Source organism: Phoxinus phoxinus (assembly GCF_949152265.1).
Source record: "Phoxinus phoxinus genome assembly, chromosome: 9".
NCBI classification, from domain to species: Eukaryota; Metazoa; Chordata; class Actinopteri; order Cypriniformes; family Leuciscidae; genus Phoxinus; species Phoxinus phoxinus.
In genome coordinates this window covers 28,060,528-28,086,638 of record NC_136884.1, presented here as the reverse complement: position 1 = coordinate 28,086,638, position 26,111 = coordinate 28,060,528, and the positions used below count along the sequence as shown (strand labels likewise).

General features: G+C 40.0%; 1 protein-coding gene and 1 long non-coding RNA gene across 2 annotated transcripts; both read left to right on the top strand.

Moving 5' to 3' along the window:
- Positions 1-265: 265 nt before the first annotated feature.
- Positions 266-2,872, top strand: LOC307003794. Its single transcript, XR_013798812.1, has 3 exons — positions 266-2,115; positions 2,188-2,568; positions 2,701-2,872. It is a non-coding gene; the product is annotated as an uncharacterized lncRNA (long non-coding RNA).
- A 6,383-nt stretch (positions 2,873-9,255) lies between these two features.
- LOC307003776 (tripartite motif-containing protein 16-like) lies at positions 9,256-25,348 on the top strand. The gene is made up of 6 exons (XM_079622567.1): positions 9,256-9,612; positions 20,532-20,627; positions 20,713-20,946; positions 22,215-22,368; positions 22,521-22,568; positions 24,398-25,348. The coding sequence occupies exons 1-6, from the start codon at positions 9,259-9,261 to the stop codon at positions 24,913-24,915; spliced, it is 1,404 nt and encodes a 467-aa protein (XP_079478693.1). The 5' UTR covers positions 9,256-9,258; the 3' UTR covers positions 24,916-25,348.
- The last annotated feature ends 763 nt before the right edge of the window (positions 25,349-26,111 follow it).

Genomic DNA, 26,111 nt, shown 5'->3' with positions numbered 1-26,111 from the left:
AGATCTTAAAGAGACAGTAGCCCTAATAGTAAACATGCATGCGCTTGTCCTTAAAGGGATAGTTACCCAAAAATAAAAAAGATGTCATTATTTACTCACTCACTCTAATGTTGTTCCATACATGTTTTAATTTCTTTCTTGTGCTAAACACAAAAGAAGATAAAAGGTAAAAAATAAATCACTGTTTATTTCATTTCTATGTTAAGTTGTTTGGGGGGGGGGGGGGGGGGGGGGGGTCCTACAAGTCATTGTGCCCAGGGGCCTCTGAACTCTTAATCCGGCCCTGGTTAAGGGCATGACTCAAACATGCCATTAATGGGCTTTTTCAAGTTCTATTTTATTTTTTAGTTATTTTGAGAACACGGTGGAGCCACAAGGCAGAGCGTAACTGGTGGGGCCGAAGGTGGGAAGAGCCCAGGCCAAGCCGACAGGCCGAGGCGGAGAGAAAAAAAGGAACGTTGCCACAGACCTCTTGTCATGTTCCAAGCTGTCACGATCTCTATGGCATATGACTCTGGTTCCCCTTCAGACGACAAAACAGAGGGAAACACCGTCACTTGTTTCTGACTGGATCTGGGGCCTCATTTATAAACGTTGCGTACGCACAAAAGAAGGCGTACACCGCTCTCTACGAAATAATTGGTATTTATAAAAAGCAAACTTCACGGGAAAATGTGCGATCCTTCACGCAAGCTCTGACCCAGGCGTACGCACAAAAACGGGTGAAATGAGAAATGGCGACACCGTCGGCAGATGAAAGAAACACGTGAAAGTGTGTGAAACTGTAGACCGTTGTGTAAAAGAAATGGCAATACTGCCTCTAATAAATAACATGAAGACTTCACAAAACAAGTCTTACAATTAACAGCCTACACGAACACCCGTTCATCGATCTGCAGAGTAAAACAAACAAAATCAAACGAAAATGACAACATAAATGGAAATTAACACATATTTGCAAAAAGAAAAGTGAAATATGTTCTGCAATAATATTGGCATGTTATGCAATTCATCCTCATAAATAATATGGTAAACAGAACGAAATAATGTACAAAACTGATATTTTCGTCAATGTGTCCGTCTGGCGGAGCAGATATAGATGCAAATAGATAGACAGATAGATAATTAGGGAGATCTATATATATATATATATATCGATAAATAGATAGATAGATGTATTAATTGTCCACTGGGGAAAGTTGTTTTCATAGTAAAAATTTCTTCATCAGCTACGAATCATGGTATTCATGCATATGCCTTTAGTTTGTTTTATTTTTGATAAAATAACGTATGACGTATGTCTCAACCATTCAGAAAGCTGCAAGAAATTACATTTGCACTGAACTATTTCTCATTTCCACGTAGATTATAACCGACATCTCTAGCTTGTCAGATGCAATTAAATGGATGGAAATAAAAGGCCCCATCACAATACGTAATGACGCACAATGGCCGATCTTGCGCTCTTAGAAGATGTGGCAAATGGAAGGATTCGGAGTGAACGCATCTTCAGACAGCAAGAAGACTTTCTGGCAAACGAGGACGAGTGGCTTATGAGCCGGTTCCAACTTCCTCGAGCCGTCCTGTTGGACCTCTGCGGTCTTTTGGGCCCAGCGTCATAGAGGAGCACTCGGAGGAACCATGCCGTGCCAGTCCCACTTTAAGTCCTAATACTATGATTCCTGGCGACTGGCACTTTTCAGAGGGAATTGGCTGACAGGTCAGGTATATCTCAGCCGACCCATATCCGGGTAATGCCAGATGTGTTAAAAGGCATAATAGCTTTGTCCCATGATTCCATAAAGTTTCCATACACGGCGGGTGTACAGGCAAACAAGAAAGCTAAATTTGCAGCTATGTACGGTTTCCCAAACGTAATCGGTGCTATTGACTGCACTCATGTTGCCATAAGGGCACCGAATGTTATTGAAAATGCTTTCATTAATCGAAAACATTTCCATTCAATCAATGTCCAAATTATTTGTGATGCAGACATGTTGCTCACTAATGTAGTAGCTCGGTGGCCTGGGTCAACCCATGACTCATTCATTTTAAGACACAGCAGTGTTGGACGCAGACTCGAGGCTGGTGCTGTGCGTGATGGCTGGCTTCTAGGTACGTTTGATTTATAGACATTTCACATTCTACTGTACTTCAATGTCTTAACCCCTTTCACTATCCTTGCAGGGGACAGTGGATATCCCCTCAAACAGTGGCTGCTTACGCCTTTCCTCAACCCACATAGTGCAGAGGAAAGGCACTACAACATGTGCCACAGCCGAGCTCGCGCTATAGTGGAGCGCACCATCAGCCTGTTTAAGGGCAGATGGCGCTGCCTCGACAGCACTGGAGGGAGGTTATTGTACACTCCTGAAAAGGTGTGCCAAATCGTACTGGCATGTGCTGTGCTACACAATGTGGCACAGCTTAAAAACGTGCCTCTACCCCCTGACGCCGATTACTGTGTTGGCCCCGACCGTTACCCCCATCCCCAGGCATTTGAGCCAAATGCTGCTGCTGTGCGCCAGCGTTTGGAAGTGATGCGTCGCTTGTAAAGAACAACAAAAGGTGTGGAAAAATATATTATTTATTCAAGAATTCCCTCATTGTGCAGTTTACTTCAGTTAGGACAGTCTTGATTTCTCCCAACTCCTTGGCCACCTCTCTGATTGAATTAATGACTTCCCTCTGCATTTCAAGGACTGCATCGGTGAGGACACGTCCGCTGCTGGAGGGTTGAGAGCTGCGTGCCGTGGATACGCTGGGTCCAGACGGCTGCTCAGCTGCAGCATCGTAACCACTGGCCCCGCTGGATCACCCAGCGACTGAAATAAAGATGGTTCTATATGAATAAACTGTAATGGTGTAGCCTACATACATGTGACTTGACTGCATTCATTTTACTTATTTCACTTACCTGTGTCATCCGGTGCATCTGGCGCGTCAGTGTCCCCCTCCGCCTCAGTCACCACTCTTAATAGGGATTCCCCAATAATAGCCGCCAGTCTCTCATTAAGAGGGGTCAGCTCCGGTGTCCCCTTTCCCCCACCCGTGGCAGACACACTCTGGCGATGGAGCGCTAGACGCTTTTTTGCCTCGACTTTGATGTCCGACCATTTCTTTTTTATTTCGGCCACGGTCCGAGGTTGTGAGGCTACCGCATTTACGGCGTCTGCAACCTTTTGCCACTCAAGTGCCTTTTTGGCATTAGTAATGCCCACACTGTGCCCTCCAAACAACATTTTTCTCCTCTTTTCCACCTCGCCAACGATAACTTCTTCTTCACATTGAGTGAAGTTATGTTTTTTTGATTTCCTCTCTGTTTGCCATGATTTCGCAATCGATGAATATTAACTTGTGGGCGTTTCACGGACTATTTATGGGCAACTATGGGCGTGACATGAAGCCGCAAAAGCTGCGCTACATTTAGAATTGATTGTGATTTATTAAGGGAAAACTGCGTAGGATGTGCGTGCGCACGGTTTTATAAATTCGAATATTTCTGTGCGTACGCACGTCCTATGTTTCATCCGTACGCCACTTCTGACGCAAATCCTACGCAAAGTTTTATAATTGAAGCCCCTGGTGTTGGCAAGCATCCGTGTAGTTTTCGGCAATGTCTCCCAGCAGCACCACAGTTTCTTTGACCATTTTTGTTAGCTATTTTTTTGGCCTGGATAAATGTGCTTTGTTTTCTCTTCACAAAATGGTGATATAGAAATTTCTGAAGCAGCTGTCTTTAGAAAATCAAGTACATCTCCTAGTGTGCTTGGTCGCTTGGTTGCTGCCCATGTGTACCAGGTCACCTTAATTTGTTTGTCTTCCTCTGGGATGTTACAAATGACATGCATTTCCAACAGCTTGCCACTCCTGCATTCAGCACATGGACCAAACATGCAGTGGGAACTGTCTGGATTTCAGGCCACAGCTTCAACAAAATCCTGTGTCCATGGATAAATTAAGATTTTCATGATAGCAGCAAAGACATGCATTTCTTGGAGTATCTGAACACCAGAGTACATGTGATGGTCGAAGCTCAGCAAATGTATATTTCCCACTTATATGCTGCGTTTACACTTGGCATTAACATGCGATCACCATGATCCGATCAAGCAGATCGGATCATTAGCCAATCAGGACACGGAGCGTTTACATTTGTTCATATTAAGTAGTCTCTGTATCTGGATAACCGATCAGATTTCTGTTTCCTGCATAATATTTAAATTAGGTCTGTAGCACGACACCAATAAGAGTAAAGATTATACAAATTAAGCAATGTCCCAATTGCTTTCACTCACTCACTTTACTTTCCTGTGCAATCTCCATCCTTAAATCAAATTACGTTTTTTAAATGAAGGAATATATTTCCAGAGTTGATCATACAAAAATAACCATGGTTAAGTCACATCATCAATCATCGGGGTTTAAGGTTATAGCATGCAATGACTATATTAACAGAAATAGGAGATTAATAAACATGCTGAAACGATAAAAAACATTCAACATTTAAAACATAAAAAAATTAAAAGTGTATTCCTATTATTCCTTTGGCAAAGCAGCGCACGCTCTTCATTAAGATCTCATGCCTCACAGCTAGGGTGACCACCTGGCTATTGCTCTGTTGCAGGTCAGCAGACCTGATTTTGCGGGACAATGCGGGACACGAGGGAGAGAACTTACTATTATTATACTAGGTGAATAAATATTGATTTTATATTAGATGTCTTTTTGCAGTGATGTTAACATGCTTTAAATTGCTAATAGGCTTTATAAAAATGTTAATGACGGCGCTGACCGGCGCTGTGAACGTCACTATTAATATAAAACTCATTTTAACAGCACTGGTTTATTCAATCTAAATAATTAAAATAATAATCCAATCGCTAAAAAGCACATTTCCAAATAAGCACTGTTACGATCTTTTAAAGTCTAGGAGAGGATTCGCAACAACACTTATTTTGATATTACTGCTGGTGGCTGAATAAAGTGGAAAGAACACATGACAGACTCAACTTAGAGACAAACTGGATTTTTATTAACACAAAGCCGAAGCCACTAGATCCAGTTCTCAATAATAATGAAGTGCACTATGTACAATGTTTAAAGTATAAATGATCAAATAACTTAATAAAAAGGGAAGAGAACCAAAAAGTGTCGCCAAAGAAAAGAACAGAATATAACAAAACAATCCTTATACTAAGCCTAAACTTAGCCAAAGAAAAGGGTGAAAAGAAAACCGAATTCTTCGGTGCATTCGGCACCTAAATAAACTAACTACAAAAACAAAACATACACAGAGTGGCGCTCACTCCTAATGTATCTAACAAATAAACAACACTACGGGCATTATGTACACCGCGGCATAACTGACCTGTCGTTCTCTTTCCCAAAGTAGCCGTGTTACTTACAGGACCTCATAGTAGCCTATTGACAAAGTAATACAAAGCACACAACTCATTCCACTACAAAGCACACAACTCATTCTACTACAAAGCACAAAACTCATTCCACTACAAAGCACAAAACTCATTCCACTACAAAGCACAAAACTCATTCCACTACAAAGAGCAAGACTTCACTATATGAATCTCAATTAATTATTACTCAAAACGCTACACGAGCTCATGGTCGCTTCAGAGAGACCGCATGAATGAGGACGCCATCCCTTTGAACCCAGCTGGACGACTCTAATTGGCTCCCGGGCATCGCCCCAATGATGAGTGACGTCCCACTAGGCCAATCACAGCAGCCGGCGAGCGAGCTAGAAACAGAGAAGGATAATGAGCACAAACAATCAACACGTGCGAATATACTATTGTGCGCAGCCCAGTGAAACAAGACAAAACACACGTGGAACGTAACATACATTCCATTAGTGAAGAATAGAAAGATTGAATGCGTTCTTACCGGATTCAGTGCAGCTTGAATTTATATTTTTTGTCTGATCTGGCAGCTTCGAGCAGGGCTTTCTCATTCATTATGTGTCTGTAGAACTCCTGGCAGGTGTAGCTGTAGTTCACTTTCACCAGGAGTTCACTTTTTATGAGGTCCACAGTTGCGCAGTTCCTTGTCTCTGTCCACGCAGCAGTCATCAGAGAAAACACCCTCTCCACGAACGCGTTGGTGACAGGAATGCTCAAAGCCAAAGATACCAGAGCTGTTATGTTTGGGGTACGGCCGTGCTTCAACAGAGCTGTCCACTTAGATGCAACAGGATTTGTTGTTGTTGCGATTTCCTTTACGTGCGGCAAAAGAACACAGAATTCATCATACAACTGGTTCATGTCCAGTTTAGTGCAAATTTGTAATGCTTCAGCTGCTCCACGGAGGTCTTGGAAGCTAAATTCCCTCTTGATAGCCAGGCATGAGATGTGCTTTAGGTAGTTGACATCAGTGAAATCAAACCACTTGTGTAGGTAAGCAAGCGCTCTTTGATAGAACATAAGAAAGTCCTGCTCTATAACAGCAACCTGTGCGGTGGGAAACTGTTGCAGAAGAGTACTGGTCTCGAATCCAAAGAATCGATCCTTTTCCCTTTTCGCTAGTTTCAATTTGAGATTGAACTCGAAAAGTTCACACACAGTTGTCTCGTCTCCCTCAACTTTAAGCACTGCGTCGAAAAAAACTTTGAGGCTATTTTGCAAAAACAACAAGTATGCCTGGAGTTCACAGGGCACATCTTCTCCATCCTCACAATTTGCGAGCAATTTCCAAAGTGCTGATGGACAGCGCTCTTCTCCGAGAGATAAAAAATAGCTTTTGACAGCTGGCCAGGAGTCGTGCAGACGTTTGACAGCTGCCCACAAGGATAGCCACCGTGTCGGCACATTCTTGTAAAGAGCCATGTACTCCTCGTCCACAAACTCAAATACTTCCTTTAATTCTTGCACACGTTTAGCTGAAGACGAAAAGTGGTTGCAAACTTTTGTGACTATGTTCTCAATGTCAATTCTCAGCTTATCGCCTGCATGCCTCCCACAGTTGTGCAGAATATGGGCCACGCAGTTGGCCTTGATAATTGATGCATTCTTGTCTGTCAGTTTTTTATACACAGAGTTATGCACACCATAATTGACACTGGCGTTATCAGCCGAGTATGCAGAGATTCGTTCTAACCCCAGGTTTCTCTCCTCCAGCCTTGAAACGACCTGGTTGAAAATCGCTTCAGAGTTTTGTTGCAATCATCATAAAAGTCCAACAGTTTGTTCTGCACTCCTAGGTCGGGTGTGTAATATCTTAATGCTAACGGGAATAACTTGGTTGTTCCATGGTTTGATGCATCAGACGCAATTGAGAAATGTGGAAGAGAATCGGGTCTATCTGCAATCATTGGCGTATTTAACTGTTTCAAGCATGTTTCTAAAGATGCTGGTGCAAGCATACCTGTAACGATGGATGCACTCTTCGTTCTTCCACAAGCCAGCTTCTTTGCTATATCTGAATCGGGGAAAATGACTGGGGCTAGTTTAGTAGTACAGTCGCCTGACCTATACGATAAACCATGCTGCACATTATGATAGACACTTGTCACTTCAGCTGCTGTGATTTTATTTTGGTTGCTATCTTTCGGTGGAGAAAAAAAACTTGTCATGCTAGCATTAGCATTTCTTTGTTGTGCATTTCTCTTGTGACTTTCCCCATCTCCATGCCTCCTTATATCCCCCTCACCTCCATGCGTGATGGTGAAACTTCGGTGGCATACACTGCAGTCTCCCCTTTTATGGTCACCTGTAACTGGTTTTAACCATGTATATTTTTTCTCCCATTCCTTATTATATGAACAAAGACGCTTTTTCTTCTCGGGAGCTCCAGATTGATCCATTTTTCTTTTGCGTTTTATTTTTTTGTTTGTGTGTTTTTTCCACCCCCCTTCTTCTCAGTGTTTGTTTTCCCGCTCTGGGCTGGCTAGAACCAATAATAACGGCTGCGCTGTGCATGTTCAGTGTTTTCTTATTAATATTTTTTTTTTTGTAGAATTGTAATTTAAAGGACGATTAAATAAAATTCAGACACAATTAAAATGCGGGACACTGCTTATGACTTGCGGGACGCGGGACAAAGCTTCAAATTTCGGGACTGTCCCGCATTGGTCACCCTACTCACAGCTGTGATTGTACAGGCGATCGCCTCGTTCAGATAATGTTGCACACACAATTAAAATGAAAAATGACACACACAGTATCATGTAGCCTAAATCTAAATAAACTGTTTTAAATATTGACGTTTATTGTAAGGTTCAAATAAATTTAATTTATTGTCTAAACTGCGTCTGGTCATTATTTTCTGACAGCCACGTGGGGAGACTGGGCGGGGATTTATATGACGTCCACCTCTGAATGCAGACACGATGGCTGGATTGCGTTTACATTACACTGAGATCCGATCACAAGGCGTCCTCGACTACCTCCGAAACTGGACACGCTGATCGGATAACATTCCCATCAGAAACGCGTTTACACTCGTCTTTTCAATGTGTATGTGGACAACATCCAGATACAGGTCGCATGTTAATGCCAACGCAGCCATAGACTCCAGATGTTCACTCTTGAAGCAGCACCAGGCCTCTAGAAAGACATTGTATAATACGGTTTCTGGATTTTCATAAGCACATCCCTCATCCCTGGTGCTTGCCTTGAGATGTTATCTCTCATATAACTCCTTGATAATATGTAGAAGTTGTGGCAATCATATTATTAATTTTCTTTTTCTTGTGAAGAAGGCACAGTGATGCTAATGATTTAGTTGTTAATGGTTGTTGTTGATTTAATTACTGTTACTTACTATGATATTTTGTAATAAATAGTTAAAACTGACCAAGATGATTATTTCATTAGCCACAGTGTGTTCAAGATTATATATATATAATATTAGTTCGCCTGGCTTCCATCTCCATTACTCTCTAAATTACAGAGAGTTTTAAAATAATTTATATTATGCATAACCCTGTTTGGTTTCTGAACAGACTCTTACCTGGACAAACTGATAGCAGAGTTCATCACACATTCACTGTTTCTCTCAAAGGGTTTTAGTGCACAACTGTCTGCCAGCTACCTGTCCCGAATTTAGCAGTTTTATTGCATTTTTATTTATTTATTGCAATTACCATGTCAACAATGACAATTTCCTGCACATGTGAAAAGTTTCAGGGCACTTTGTCGTCTGCTTCTCTGTAATGTATATTCTTTGACTGTTTAAGGCTGACATCTAGTGGACGTTTTATTATGTTTTGCACACGTCACTCAAACCCATAACCAGGAAATGGAAATCACATGGTTCAGGGACAGTAAAACTGAAGTGTATTTGAGCTGTTGTGTCTCGATCTGTATTCATGCAGAAAAATTGCAGAAACACAAAGCCGTCAAGTCCTGTCTGGTGTGTCTGAACTCTTACTGCCAGAGTCACCTTGAACAACACGAGAGTTGGTTTAAAGGGAAGAGACACAATCTGACTGATGCCACTGGACGACTGCAGGAGATGATCTGCCAGAAACACGACAAGATCCTTGAGGTTTTCTGCCGCACTGATCAGAAGTGTATATGTGTGCTGTGTGTGATGGATGAACATAAAAACCACGACACTGTATCAGCGGCAGCACAGAGGACAGAGAATCAGGTATGAACTTACAACTATTGATGAAATAATGTAGACGTTAAAGTGGGCCTCCGATAAATTCATAAATAAATAGATTCATTATTATCAATGATAGCGCGATGGTAGGCTATTGATGGTAGGAAAACTATGGAATTATTTTTGTGCCAATAAAAATGAACGTAACTTTTCAAGAAACTGAAGAAAATATACATTGAAACTGAAAAAAATATCTTTGAAACTGAAAAAGAATAAATCGGGGGCACATTTTTTGACTTCGTTTTTAAAACACTGCATGTTTTGCTAACTATTTCTCATATTTCTTTCGCTGATCTGAACTTACAAATGCGCTTCCAGAGTTTTCATTTACGCTTCTGAAGTTTTCGTTTACGCTCCCTGAGTTTGCGTTCGCAGTTATGACACATAGCTCTCGTGGGGGCGGGGCTAGTAGCACTGTGTTCTTATTGGCTACTGAGTTTTTGATGGACAGCTTCTTGACCTGGAAGTGAAGACGTCAGTGTTCTGTTTACATGTATGGATGTGAGCGTCTGAAAGCGCTGCTTTCTGTTTCATTTTACTGATATGAAATTATGTTTTTATTTTATCTGTATTTACCTGCTGCTACTAGGCCTACTTAACCGACAGAAGCTTTTAGGAGCGCAAGAGATCTATTCAGGTGTAATTGTACATTAAAGTACTGTATATAATAATACTGGAAATATTGTGTAGTGTCCAATGTTTTCGGATGATATTTGTTAATTCCTGATGATTCTTTTGCATGTTAGGCACTGATTAGGTTGAGCTGTTACAATATAAAGAGAATACTAGCTTACAGTATGTGTGTGATATATTCAGCAGTCAAGAAAGATTTACACATTTACACCATCAAAATTAATGATCACTTAAATAAGAGGGATTTAAACAATATGAAAATTACAATCGTGGCCTGCTGTCAGATGAAGGGCATTTAATATTTCACACAAATAATGTTCTTATCATTACTTTTATTTTGTTATTTAATTTAGTTAATATTATCTTCTAACATTTTAAATGGTAAATTTTAACAATCATCAACAGTTTCAATTGTGACTTATACAACCAGATAATGTAATGTAATTAAAAATAAGAATTCAAATAAATGTACATTCTTTATTGTCACTACGGCATATACACAAGTATCAAAGTGAAAGTCTTGGATGCAATAATGTTGTGACAGGAAAGACCAGAATCCACAAAACATCACCTGCATACTATACACGTAATGCACAGTATTCTCATGATATACATTACTATACAGAATACATATTTAAAATTCATATACATTTGAAATGATGCAAGGATCCTTTGAACAGTTCCTGTTACAGTAAAAGTAAAGCAGTGACTGGGTGGGCACAAGGATAGTCCACCCTAAACATGAGAATTATCTCATTATTTACTCGCCTTCATGCCGTCCCAGATGTGTATGACTTTCTTTCTTCACATAAACATAAACAAAGATTTTTAAGGAAATAATCCATCTCTGTGAGTCCATATAATACAAGTGGATTGTAATTAATGTACGTGTGACAGTTGGTCGGAAGTTATTTTTAATAGTTAAAACAGTTTACATTATTAGTATTTTTCTTATCTACCCTATTGTTTCACTCCAGAAGGCATTGGTTCATCCACCGAGGTCGCATGGACATCACGGTCACTGTGTGTGGTTTTTAAAGCATCTTTAGGACTCGCAGAGATGGATTACAATCCTTAAAATCTTAATTTGTGTTTTTCTGTAGAAAGAAAGTAAACTGCATCTGGGACAGCACGAGGGTGAGGAAAATAAGTGAGAATTGTATTTTTGGGTGAACTATCTCCTTAACATTCATATGCGGTTGGTATGCAAATCCATGATCAGCAGAGACTAATATGAATAAAGTGCAACCTCTTGTGTACTTGAGAACTGTGTTTGTTTGGATCTAGAGGAAATAAAAAATATTTGCTAGATATCAGGTGTCTGAAGATCAAGATCCCACTCATTCAAATGTGATGTGTGACAAAGTAAGACTCTTGTCTGATGTGGACAGTGGATCTCTGGCACTATCACTCCATCCTCTGTGTCAGCAGCAGAATTCTGCTTATGGAATAGTTGCTCCACTCCCTGGAAAATGAGAAAGGAAACGTATTATAATCTAATAATACAAATTGCTTTGAACTCCCACATACAGTAACAAGACTTAAAATATTTATTTCAAACAAATTATATAAATGTTTTAAGGGATTTTACAGTACTGAATATTTACAGTCATGCACCATTTATCATCTGTAATACTGTTGTGTAACCAGTAGATGGCTGTATAGCCCTATATATAAACATATCCATGGCTGTGTATTCCCTAGTTGCTGGATGTTTTCAGTCATAATTACTTGCATGTATTAGGATTTGAATTTGGACATATATTTATTAATAAAGAGTATTAAAGTTTAAAATTTTTTTATCAGAAATGTTAATTTGAAGTGCAACACAGTAGCCTACAGATACTGTACAGTACTCTAGCCCAATGTTGTTTGGGGTGGCTGGGGGAAATATGATCTAATCGAAGCAAATATGATCTAATCAAAGACTGTAATATGTAGATAAACAAGTCATGTAATGATTGGGCTAACAGTTAAATCAAGACAACACTGTATAATGTTACCAACACTGTATAATGTTATGGGCTCACTGAGCTCTAAAATGCCTCACCACCTGAAAAAGCAAGTACTGTATTGTGAATAGCATTAGTATTGTATAAAAAAAGTAAAAGAAAAAGACTTACCACGAGTATCCAGTATCCTGATATAGCAACGATGACTAATGATAATAATATCATTCGTCTGTACTATTCCTCCTATAATAAATAATCTCAACAATATAGTGTAACGCTACCAGCAAATAAATACAGATACAAATTTAATATCAGTACAATTAAATAGAAAGCAGCGCTTACAGACGCTCACATCCACACATGTAAACAGAACACTGACGTCTTCACTTCCAGGTCAAGAAGCTGTCCATCAAAAACTCAGTAGCCAATAAGAACACACTGCTACTAGCCCCGCCCCCACGAGAGCAATGTGTCAGAACTGCGAACGCAAACTCAGGGAGCGTAAACGAAAACTTCAGAAGTGTAAATGAAAACTCTGGAAGCGCATTTGTAAGTTCAGATCAGCGAAAGAAATATGAGAAATAGTTAGCAAAACATACAGTGTTTTAAAAACGAAGTCAAAAAATGTGCCCGCGATTTATTCTTTTTCAGTTTCAAAGATATTTTTTTCAGTTTCAATGTATATTTTCTTCAGTTTCTTGAAAAGTTACGTTCATTTTTATTGGCACAAAAATAATTCCATAGAAAACACGCTTCCCGACGTTACGTTATCAGTCACGGTTTTCCTGTCTGATGTGAGTGCATCTACGGCGGTTCACATATGCAGACAAAGTCCTTCCTCCCCGCTGAACGCGAGCAATTACTAATGCGTGAAATGCACTCGCGCTGGTTGAGCGCGGTAAAGTTAGTTTTAGGTTCGATATTCGGCGGACATTTGTTTGTCCTTGCCACTGTTCTATAGGGTCGCCAGTCTTACAAAGATATCAATAGCAGGATTAGTTTTAAAATTAAAGCTGCAAGCAGCGATTGCGGGCCCAAGCCGGTGGCACCGCCACCCTGGTGCTTTTAGTTCCACAAACAAATGTCCGCCGAATATCGAACCTAAAACTAACTTTACCGCGCTCAACCAGCGCGAGTGCATTTCACGCATTAGTAATTGCTCGCGTTCAGCGAGTTTGTCTTTTTTTATATATATAAAACGCCACCCCGGTGCCTTTAGGGCAGGGGTCGGCAACTGGCAATATAGCAATATTTTCTGGTCCGCCGGATTATTTTGGAAGTCCGTTTTTTTTTTTTTTTTTTTTTTTTTACTATAACGGTTTACAAATAGGCCCCGTGAATCAGTGATGCGCAGGATGATCCAAAATGAGCAACGAGTGCCTGCGGTCATATGATATTCGGGTCGCGGTCGGTCGGGTCGTTTGAAATAAAGATGCCAATTAAACCATTGTAATTTATATAGTACTAGACATAATGTTCTATGAAATACATAGGTCTACACTTTATTGGCTGAATAATTGCGCGAGGATGACGCACGAGCTCAGTCTGCAGAGATGAAAGTGGGACATCCTTATTTACCTGAATGTTGAGCGCGTTATTAACTTTTGAATAAGAGCTGAAGCGGGACAAAATGCCCGATTTCCCAAAACGTTGAACTGAGCAATGCCATTGTGCCATTTTAATAGGCTACTTTTAAACGCATATAGCTCAGTAATGCGAGTTTTATGTACTTTCTGAGAGGGGGCGGGATTTTTGTTGGGAAATTAGGAGGAGAGACGCACACGTCGATTAGACTGGATAAACACATGCAGCATCTTAATTGTTAAGAAAATGAAACGAAATAAATGAATAAATCAAGCCTTTATTACAAAACACAGCATTCAGAAAAATGCGCACCCCTAGTTCCTACGTCTATGGCCCAATATGCGGGCCAGGAAGCGGGTCGGGTAGGCTACAATATTTTCTTTCTTTTGTTTGCGGTCCGAGTTGCGGGCGGGTTGAAATCGTCGGTCGGGTGCGGGTTGTTTATACATTGACCAGCGCATCACTGCCGTGTATCATTCGTTCAATCGTTTTTCCCCCCCCAAATTAAAACCAAAAATAAAAAAATTCAAAACGACTTGTTTTTGAGATTTGAGATTCTGAAAACGAGATCTAAATTTTTAAATCAGGTGAACACTTTTAAGCTTTTACTTTTAAGTATTTTAAGCGGTTGCTGAATTGAACCTTGTGGGAGCTGGACGGAAAAAAACAGTCCCGCGCAGACCTCTTGTGTCCCGAATAAATAATAATTTAAAAAAAGGAATAAAGTTCAAAAGTTGTACAGTCCATTGGTAATACAATGCTAAATCAGATATATGTACAATAACATTTAACGGCATTTTCTCGTGTGCTTAAATGGTCCAGTGGTAGAACTTTCGTCAAGTGTGTGAAAGGTTTGGGTTCTAATCTGCATTTGTATAGTTTTTTTTTTTTCTTCATCAAAACCGATTATGCTCATCAGTGGTTGTATATAAGTAGTAGGGACACGTTTGTGTGCATTATATTTTGTGATTTCACCGTAACGAATAGGCCTATTCCATGTAGCTGGCCCGCCATCTACTGGATAAAAAAAAATATTGGCCCGCGGCCAAAGTTACTTGCCGACCCCTGCTTTAGGGTTCCTGTGCACAACGGGCAATAACGTAACTCCGCTTTGACTGTCGAGAAGAAGTCTGCTTTAGAGCTTGCATCAGTGTGGGTTCTGCAAAAGTGCGCATCGAGGGCACATATCAACCACAAAGTATGCGTGAGCACCCTTCTGAAACCTAAAATGAAAAATTAGACACCCTACAGTCTCATGGACTTAACGGACACATGAAATCAGACCAAAAATTCATATGAAGTGTGGTATATATATATATATATTAAAAAAAAAAAAAAACATTTTTTTGCTTTTAAACTGTGTGTGTGTGAGTGTGAGTGTGTGTGTGTGTGTGTGTGTACGAGGCTTGATCAAACAATGGAGACATAAAAACATACTATGTAATTTTATTCATACAGGACATCATTCATTTCAAACTGCAAAGTGTTTCCTTATATTTGTGTACACTCGCAATAAAACACATTGTGCTTTTGTTAAACTATAAACTCTTGTCAATCTGTAACCTGCAACTTTCACCCAACCACACACACACACACACACACATACACACACACACACACACACACACACAGTTTAAAAGCAAAAAATATTTATCCAACCTCATTTAAAAACAGTCTGTCGGTGCTATCTTTTGGACATTCATCATATTGCATTAGTTTTCATTTCTTGTCCTCAAACCTGTTTGGACCTGGACATCTGTTTATTTTTAAATTACACATTCTACATTGATTAAAAAAGAAAATCAAATGTATGTTTTAATGCTTGTATTATTTTATACAGAAATAAATAATTTATAATTCAGATGAGAATAAAGTTAGTGTTAATTAAAATTTTAAGGGAAACAAATATATTGATCTGAAATCTACTAGGCTATTATTTGCTGCAAATAGGTTGACTATTTTATTATAATATTTTATTTTGGCTATAATGAACAGGCTGCAATGTCAAGATTGTAATGCACTGTGTGTGTGTGTGTGTGTGTGTGTGTGTGTGTGTGTGTGTGTGTGTGTGTGTGTGTGTGTGTGTGTGTGTGTGTGTGAGGCACGGGCGTGATCGAACAGTGGAAACATAAAAACATAGGCTACTCCGTCATTTTGTTCATACAGGACATATAAGTAAACACATTGCAATTTGAACTATGTATGTTCACTCGCAATAAAACACAACATTGTGCTTTTGTAAAGAAACATTCAAGCAATCCCACCCCCAAATTGGCGCTATTTTTAAAATGAAACTAAAACGCTCACGGCTGCACGGGCAATAACCATCCACGGCGAGGAACGAGCAGAACAGAGTGAATGTTTTTTAGTTCAGTCCTACTGGACGTTTTCGGTTTTAAGTTTGCTCTTTAAAAGCCCCCTCCGGTGTCACACTTCGATTAACCGGTGGGAAAATATCCTCACAGTCACATCCCTAATAAATATATATTTATGTCTGAACTATTTTTATCTCATTTAGACCTGTCATGCTGGCATTGACTGTCATACATCACTAGAGGGCAGTATAGCCCTATGTATGACTTGATTTTTATTAAATAGCCCTATTCTGGCCTATTCTGTTGGTCGGAGCTAATGACTGTAAATTAGAAAGTTGTCCGTCTCGGGGACTCCAATTTAAATACCGATTTTTGTGACTCTAGGTAAAACTAACCCCCCCTCGTTTGTCAAAAAGCATTTTGAAAGTGACACACTTCCTGCTGCCAGTTGGTGGCGCTATAACTTTGACTCACATTAGTTACATCCATGTGATCGGCCTCTTACAACAAACACGCTACTGAAGTTTCATCAAGATCAGTTAATGTATGCCGAAGTTATAACACTTCCTGTTTCTCTTTTCTCGCCATAAATTCGTTTCCTCGCCACGGCCAAACCGTTCGAGATATCAAAAATCCGTCCGCAATTTAGCATCCTCAATGTCTTGACTTCATGCTGACCGAGTTTGGCGGCGATTGAATTAATTTTCTAGGAGGAGTATATCAAATTCCAGGGGCATGCGTTTTTCAATCAACCCATGATAGCCGACATCCTGTTGGGCTGGCGTAAAACTTGACCCAGGGAAAGTTGTTATATATATATTATGTTTTTTAAGTCAAATTTAAGGCTTTTTAAGACCTGAAGAAATCAAAATTAATACCGTACATTAGGGGTGTGCAATATTAACAAAAATATATCTTGATATTTTCAAAGTTTTGTTGATAATAATTAGATGATATTTTACTGATTTTGTACTGGTACCATGGCTGGATTAGGCCTGTTGTTGATAGCAGACTCACGAAGATTTTCATATTTAACATATTCTATGCAGTGGTCAGTTTACAGTAGTGACTGAAATTAACATTTTTTATTAAGGGGCAATATTTGCCACCTTAAATTGATTTCCAGGGGCATTTTCATCTATATATGGAAATTATTTCTAAACGTATTTAGAGGTATGCATCAACTTTTATGTCAAATTCTAACATTCTAATTAAATTATACTAGAATAAGACTGTACCACTGTCAAATTAAATCATTAAATTAAAATCCATCCTTGCACTCTTGCTTGTGATATTCTAATATAACAACAAAATATGATATAAAAATAATAAGACAAACTAATTTGGGGACATACCTATAACTGCACTGACACATCACGCAGTGAAAGCAAGCATGAGAGACAAATGAGATGTCAGCTCGCACTCACAGTGCCTCGTACGTAGTTAAAACAAAGATTACAATATCATCATAGTTAATAGACAATCCTAAGCACAAAGAATGAACTTACTATTGAACTGACATTTACTTGTTATCCTCTCCTCTCGCGTGCAGGAGACAGACGTATACTAAAACGCTGCCGTAAATGACGCGAATTGTCACGTGAACAAGCAAAAAAAGATAGAATAATAAAAAATTATACGTACGCTAATTAGTTTTCATTTGGAAAGTATTTAGATACGTCAAAGTTTCATCTAAAATTTAAGACCTTTCATAGGTAAAAATAAGACTTTAAGACTTTTTATGGCCTTAAATTTAAAAAATCTAATTTAAAACCTTTTAAGACTTTTTAAGGATCCACGAGGACCCTGAATAAAGACGACCGCATCTGACGAGGCAAGAGAGATCGCTTGGGCAATGGCATGCTAAGTAAACACTCCCACATAAAGTGACTGGATTGAGTTGTAGAACAATTGAAAACTGCCAGAGCTTGCCCGTCCCCCATCTCCCCTCTTGTTATGGTGATCAAAGTATTGTGTCAATGAGTATATGTCCAGTATGGACTGGCCATCTGCGTTGTAGCCAACGATCCACCAGCCTCACTGTACTACTTCCATAGTGGATGTGCATTACTGCTGTCTTGCCTGTGGTGTAGCTAACGACCCACAGCTCCGCTGTACTATTCTAGTGAGTTCCACACTGGATTTACATTATTGTTGCCTTGCCTGTGCCGTAGCCAACCTTCACGAGTGCTGTTGCATTGTTCTACTCTGCAGCATAGTGTCTTGTTATTATCAGTTTTCAATACAGCCTAAGGACCCCAGCTCTTCGCTCCAGGTGTGCAACTGTAAACCTACCATCCAGTTCACCTTCCCCCTGGCGTGTATCCAATTGAATATCGCACCCGAGTGCCGTCGACGCCTGCCTGCCTCTGTCCCGAGTCGACCGCCTGCTGATTGTTGGTGTGAAGATTGTGGTGAGGCCTCACTTGAACCTTGGCGTGTTGTGGTGTTTTCTTTCTTTCAAAGCGTGTTCTACGTTTGCCGTGGATTCCCCCAGGCTTCGTTGATGGGGCTGTGACATACCGAACGGCCAGCGGAAGTGCCTGGGAGCAAGCCGGGAACACCTTACCGGCAGCTTGTTCTTCTCCACTAACTTCTCCAGCTGGGTAGTGGCACCCTCTAAGTGGGGGAGTGTGGGGAACTTCTGACTCAAGCCATGCCCTGCTTCTAGAGACACATCGTGGCAAAGGACCGTTGCCCTGCTTCTAGAGACACATCGTGGCAAAGGACCGTTGCCCTGCTTCTAGAGACACATCGTGGCAAAGGACCGTTGCCCTGCTTCTAGAGACACATCGTGGCAAAGGACGGTTGCCCTGCTTCCAGAGACACATCGTGGCAAAGGACGGTTGCCCTGCTTCCAGAGACACATCGTGGCAAAGAACGGTTGCACTGCTTCCAGAGACACTTCGGGGCAAAGGACGGTTGCCCTGCTTCCAGAGACACTTCGGGGCAAAGGACGGTTGCCCTGCTTCCAGAGACACATCGTGGCAAAGAACGGTTGCACTGCTTCCAGAGACACTTCGGGGCAAAGGACGGTTGCCCTGCTTCCAGAGACACTTCGGGGCAAAGGACGGTTGCCCTGCTTCCAGAGACACATCGGGGCAAAGGACGGTTGCCCTGCTTCTAGAGACACATCGTGGCAAAGGACGGTTGCCCTGCTTCCAGAGACACATCGTGGCAAAGGACGGTTGCCCTGCTTCCAGAGACACATCGTGGCAAAGAACGGTTGCACTGCTTCCAGAGACACATCGGGGCAAAGGACGGTTGCCCTGCTTCCAGAGACACATCGTGGCAAAGGACGGTTGCCCTGCTTCCAGAGACACTTCGGGGCAAAGAACGGTTGCCCTGCTTCCAGAGACACATCGTGGCAAAGGACGGTTGCCCTGCTTCCAGAGACACATCGGGGCAAAGAACGGTTGCCCTGCTTCCAGAGACACATCGTGGCAAAGGACGGTTGCCCTGCTTCCAGAGACACTTCGGGGCAAAGGACGGTTGCCCTGCTTCCAGAGACACATCGTGGCAAAGGACGGTTGCCCTGCTTCCAGAGACACATCGGGGCAAAGAACGGTTGCCCTGCTTCCAGAGACACTTCGGGGCAAAGGACGGTTGCCCTGCTTCCAGAGACACATCGTGGCAAAGGACGGTTGCCCTGCTTCCAGAGACACTTCGGGGCAAAGGACGGTTGCCCTGCTTCCAGAGACACATCGGGGCAAAGAACGGTTGCCCTGCTACCAGAGACACTCTAACCGTTTGACTTTAATAAATTCTTTGTTTTAAACTATTTGGCGAGCCTCTGAACCTTATTGGTGGGTGTGGTCTGCTCCTCGGGTGGTAGGTTGGGGTGGTCGTGGAAGACCGCTGCCCTCCTGGTCACAATATTACATGTTGTTCACACATGCATATTTAGTGTTCGAGGGATGTTTCTTGACAAAAGACAAGACAATGATGAGACCAACATCATTACATGATAAATATGATTATATCAACAGGAAATATCATCAACGAAAAAAGAAGAGACTAAAATGTAGATCAAAAATAATAATGTTCACATATCTGCTGTTCACGAGAGAAACATGCAGAGCAGATTCAGCGCACAGCGGTGCATACCTTTTTACAGACATTGATGGAAAGTTTTTAGTTCAGTTGGATGTGTCAATAAGTAGAGTAAGAGAGTAAAACGAGGAACATTAGTCTACTAAAGTTAACTGACGGTAAAGGGAGAGATAGAGAGGGCACTTCTGTGCTGCTTTTGTCACTTCTTTTAACAGCCATAATTAGGCGTGAAAATAACTGGAGGACATTTTTGCTAAATGAATTAAGGCAACTAATTTGACTCATGTTCTTTTGGTTTCTGTATTCAGCTGTTCACATGATGATTTTGTGGTAGTATTACTGTCACTGTCATTGGTTTGTCCTTTAGCTCCAGCTGAAGGAGACGCAGAGGTCGTTCCAGCAGAGGATCCAGCAGAGAGAGAAAGATCTTCAGCAGCTGAGAGAGGCTGTGGCGTCTCATAAGGTGAGTCTGGAGAAGAAGAGAAGTTTGACACGTCTCAGTCAGGACTCACTGAAGACTCTGTGTGATTGTGATGTGTGTGTAACAGCGCTCGGCACACACAGCAGTGGAGGACAGTGAAAGGATCTTCACTGAGCTCATCCGCTCCATTGAGAGAAGCCGCTCTGAGGCGACACAGCGGATCAGAGATCAGGAAAAGACTGCAGTGAGTCGCGCTGAAGGACGACTGGAGCGACTGGAGCAGGAGATCAATGATCTGAGGAGGAGAGACGCTGAGCTGGAGCAGCTTTCACACACACAGGATCACATCCAGTTCCTGCAGGTAACACAGATCTAGAAGAACAGGGTCATAGTGGACTTGAGCAAGAGACTCACAGAGAAACATTTCATGACCGCAGAATGAGGCGTCGACTGAAGTGTTGTTCGGTTATTATATCCTCATCATCAGTCAGATGTAATGAATGTGTAAAGACACAATCGCATGTGGGTTTCTTTGCACTTGACTTTATCTTTTGATGAGAGAAAAGTATAAATCACATTGGCTGAATACTGCAGACATTCACTAAAGACCACAGCAGCGACACTCAAAAATCTGCTCTACAGCCAAACTCGTATTACAATATACCTGTAATTAATAACACAGTGTACTAGTACTGGATAATCAATTGCTAAATACCATCAGTTAACATTTCTAACATAATAAACACGAAAAAGCAAAGGGGGGCGTCACTCACTTGTTATTGCTATTAAACCGAAATAGCAATATTTAAAAACATTAAATGACAAAAGCACACAACAAAATTGTTTAAAATTAAACCGAAATGATCACAGATTTGAAAATCAAATTATTAATAAAGCTAAATAAAAAATGAAAATAACACTGAACTGAAAACTAAGCCGTGTGACCGGCCAACCGGTAAAAAACATTAAATAATAAAAATAAATTAAATGTAATTTTTAAAATTGTTAAATTTAAATGTATTTAAATTATTGTTATTATTTTATGTCTCTGATCTTTTTTGTTTGATTTAAAGTGTGATTTGTTACATATTCCCATTTTTTTTTTTTTTTTTTGCCACTTTTCCTGACTATAGGCCACCTCATGATGATACTGTATAGCGATTGATATTTCAGCACTTCGTGAAGACAGCAACATTAATAGTTCGAAACGCATACTTGCACACGCTTAGAGCTTGTGTGAATTGTACGTAGAAAAGGAATTTAAGGAACAACCTCGATCCATCAGGAATCGCCAGGTCGCTGCATTCCACTGCGCTTCATGAAGAGTTTTTCTTTTGCACAAAGAAGCCGTTCGCCGGAGATGTGTTAAAAGATAGCGTAGTGCATTCATGATTATTAAGCTGCCGGTATAATATAGAGTATCCTATTAATAAATAAATAAATGAAAAGGAGCAAATCAGTCGCCAGGTACATGTAGTGTATTATAACACACTATAACAATGTGAAATCCATGAAGTTGATGGCACCAGCTTCACTACTAAAGATCAACAAGAGCCGCTTAGATCTGGCAGTAGTGCAGGTTATTGAGGAAGTGTGGAGGTGATGAGCTTTGATTTCTGTTTTCTGTAGAGTTTCCAGTCTCTCTCAGCTCCTCCTGAATCTACAGACGTAAATGACAATCCCTTCAGTTCTCTCTCCTCTTTTGATGGCGTGAGAGAATCTGTCCGTCAGCTGAGAGACAAACTGGAGGATTTCTGCAAAGAGGAGAAGATCTCTGACAGAGGTAAAGTCCTGGAGATTCACCAGCTCTCAGAAATCATCACCATCATCTCATATCATGTAGAAGATCATGTTAGAAATGTCTTGGGAACGGATGCAGGGATCGTTTTCTCTTGACATGTTAATCGCACGCTTCATGTCTGTTGATTTCCACAGTCACTTTCACCAACATTGTTCCCAGAACCAGGAACGACTTCTTACAATGTAAGTCATGAAGACACTCAGTAAGTTTGTCTGCTTGTTTTCTTAATGTTCTTACTGTAGAAGGTGAAAGAAAAAATGACAGAAGAGATTTATAGTTGATCATGTAAATTAGTGTTTCTCAACGAGGGTGCTAGAAGCAATATCTTCAAAAGGGGACATTCAGGTGTTCATAGGTTGCGTTTGTTTAAGGCGCGTAAATGCCAAAGATTTACAAGATGAAACTTTTAATTACTTTAATTCGGAAAAGAAAATGGTCTGCAACATTGTAAACACATTCTACACAACTCCAACGTTGCAAATGCATTTGTCCTTTTGTCAGCGAGAACATGTGTATCGATAGTGCAGAAAATGAGTATTGGAACAGTGTCAGATATTTCAATATCGATATGTTTTGAAATATCTATATTTTTGACAACACTGCCATGTAGTTCTCCAAACCTTAAGTTAATAAATAACTCTGAGCTGTGAGGTTATGATCAGCTCTCCTGTATCTGCTGCAGCGGACGCTTTTTATCAGCGTTTTTATTGGTCCATTCACGATCAGACATCTTTATTGGCTACCGAAATGAATATTAATTCAAATTTTAGGCGTACTCCATAACGGATTGTGATTTTACAAGCAGCAAAGTAAATTAATTAGCTTAATTTGTACTTAAGTACAGGTAAAATTACAGACTTAAAAATATACTCCTAAAAGTACAAGTACCCAAAAAAACTACCGTACTTAATTATATTAAAGTGAGTAATTGTAATTCTGTGATATATAAACCCCAATAAATAAAAATATATAATATACACCACAGATCAAACGTTTGGGGTTGGTAAGATTTTCTTTTTAAATGTTTTTGAAAGAAATCTCATACTAATTGATCCCGAAATATCCAGGGGGAAAAACAGTAATATTGTGAAATATCACTATGATTTTAAAGAACCATTTTCTATTGAAATATTCTGTATTTTAAAATATAAAATAAAAATGTGGAACATTCATTCTAGATTTAGTGGTAAAATCAGAGTAGTAAAAAAGCTTCTGGAAAGGAAGAATAAACTGAAATCTCTTCTGTAAAAATTCCACCATGGATTTATCCTGAACAGGATTTTGTAACAAGTGTCTTTAAACTTTGAGGAAACAGACAGAAATGTAAAGAAAGCTCAAGATCCCCAAACGCTACAGCACTGAAAATCACCAACAATAGGCATACAATGATTAAAAACCTTGTAAATCAAATTATTCCACTCATCGTTGAATCTATTTAATGGATCCTTGCTGAATTAAAGTATCAGTTTCTTTTTAAAAAGAATCGTACTGACCCCGAACATTTCAATGGTATAGTATGATATAATGATATGCCTAATTATAATAAACACAGAATAATAACCAACATTTAGATAACATTAATACTCAGTAAATTATACACTGATGTAAATGATGATTTGCACAGGTATACTCTGCCATATTATTGATCTTCCTGCATTGACACCATTATATGAGAACTGAAAAGAGCTGGACGATGACACTCTTTTCTCCAGAGCGGCTGTATAGATAAATTAACTAAATTAACAACTATTTTACAACAGAAATGGACCATCACTGAACTTACTTAAGCTGGACAATGACACTATTTTATTCTAGATCTGCTGTACAGTCGAAACAATTTTCCTGTTATCACTGTAAAGCTGCTTTGAAACAATCTATTTTGTAAAAAGCACTAAATAAATAAAGATGACTTCATTACTGAGACACAGCTGATATACATGAAAAGATCAGCTATAATAAAAGATCAGACAGATTCATAATTCCTGATTCTGATGTGTTTTCTCTCCATCAGATTCTCATCAGTTCACTCTGGATCTGAACACTGTGTATAAACGTCTCCGTCTGTCTGAGAGGAACAGAGTGATTACGTACACTGACACAAAGCAGCCGTATCCTGATCATCCAGACAGATTTGATTATTATCCTCAGGTGTTGTGTAGAGAGAGTGTATGTGGACGCTGTTACTGGGAGATTGAGTGGAGTGGTGATGGTGTGTCTATATCAGTGTCATATAAGAGCATCAGCAGGAAGGGTGATGGTTATGAGTGTTGGTTTGGATGTAATGATCAGTCCTGGAGTTTGTCCTGTTCTTCCTCCAGTTCCTCATTCACACACAATAAGATAGAGACTGATCTCCCAGTAAAGTCCATCAGCAGGAGAATAGGAGTATATGTGGATCACAGCGCAGGAACTCTGTCCTTCTACAGCGTCTCTGACACAATGAGCCTCATCCACACAGTCCAGACCACATTCACTCAGCCGCTCTATCCTGGGTTTACTGTTTATTCTGGATCAGTGAAACTGTGTTGATGAATGAGAACAGACTGTAGAGAGATTCTACCCATAATGCTTTGAGCTGCATGATAAACCAGATGTTATAGAGTCTCTTATTTTCTCTTCATTACATTATTACTACAACTGAACTTCTGTCAGTGAAATATCATGTTAGAATAAATGTGTGTAATGAATCCTCATATAGACAGTAAGATCAGTGTGTGTTTGTGAGTCCTGATGAGTGATGGTGTGTATCTGTGCTTTTCTCAAACTCTATTTGTGTTAATGAAAATCAGTCATTCAGTTTTAACTGTAGTGTCACATAAATCATTTTAATATTACTGTTAAAATTACCTCTCAACTGAAATGATTACACACAGGATTAATAATAAAAAAAAGAAAATCAATAAAAATGTTATTTGTTGTCAAGTTGATAAATGTCAGTTTACTAATAAATGTGAAAAATATAAACCTAAATCATCTGATAATACCCTTGATCAGTGAAAGTATGAGCACAATTATTCTAATTTAATCCAATACTTCCATTAAAACCTCTTGAACAAGGATTGAATTTACAGACCTGATCCCAGTTGTTCAAAAAGGTAAATATGGATCCAAATGATCTGAGGGTTGTTCCATAAAACAAGATTAGAAAACAAGCCAGGCTTATTTTGGTTAGTCAGACTTATTGTCGGTTGATTCTGTTTCATAAAGCAAACTTAAAATAGTTAAATCTCATCTCATGCTGGGAAACTAGCCAGGGCAGGCTAACTGTCAGGCTAAGCCTCAGTTGTTACACAGATCTTCTAACACTGACCGACAGGAACACAATGATATTACCACTGACACTCTCTCATACCATTATTGGACTTTATTTAGCGCAATATTTTAATTAACTCTACGACTAAAACGGTAGCCAGTGCAAAGTTGCCAGCACAGAGGAAAAAGGGTCTATATTTGTCTCAACTGCACACATGCTTGGGATCACTCCTCGCCTTTGTCTTTGAGAGCGATGAACACCTTCTCTCTACATCGTCCAGGGGAATTAGCTCAAATGGTAGAGTGCTCACTGCGCAAAAGAAGGGATATTTATGAAGAGGCATTTATGGGGACATATATTGATAAGGCAAATGGGTGGACAACTTAAAACTATAGGCGTGTCTGTTTCATTTCGTTGTTATCTTGTAACAATGACAAATAAACAAATAAATAAACTGAACTGATAAAGGCCA

Coding starts and splice junctions, on each gene's coding strand:
- LOC307003776 (XM_079622567.1), top strand. CDS start 9,259: ATGGAAATCACATGGTTCAGGGACAGTAAAACTGAAGTGTATTTGAGC. Junction 9,613..20,531: donor CACAGAGGACAGAGAATCAG/GTATGAACTTAC, acceptor TTTGTCCTTTAG/CTCCAGCTGAAGGAGACGCA. Junction 22,369..22,520: donor GGAGAAGATCTCTGACAGAG/GTAAAGTCCTGG, acceptor TGATTTCCACAG/TCACTTTCACCAACATTGTT.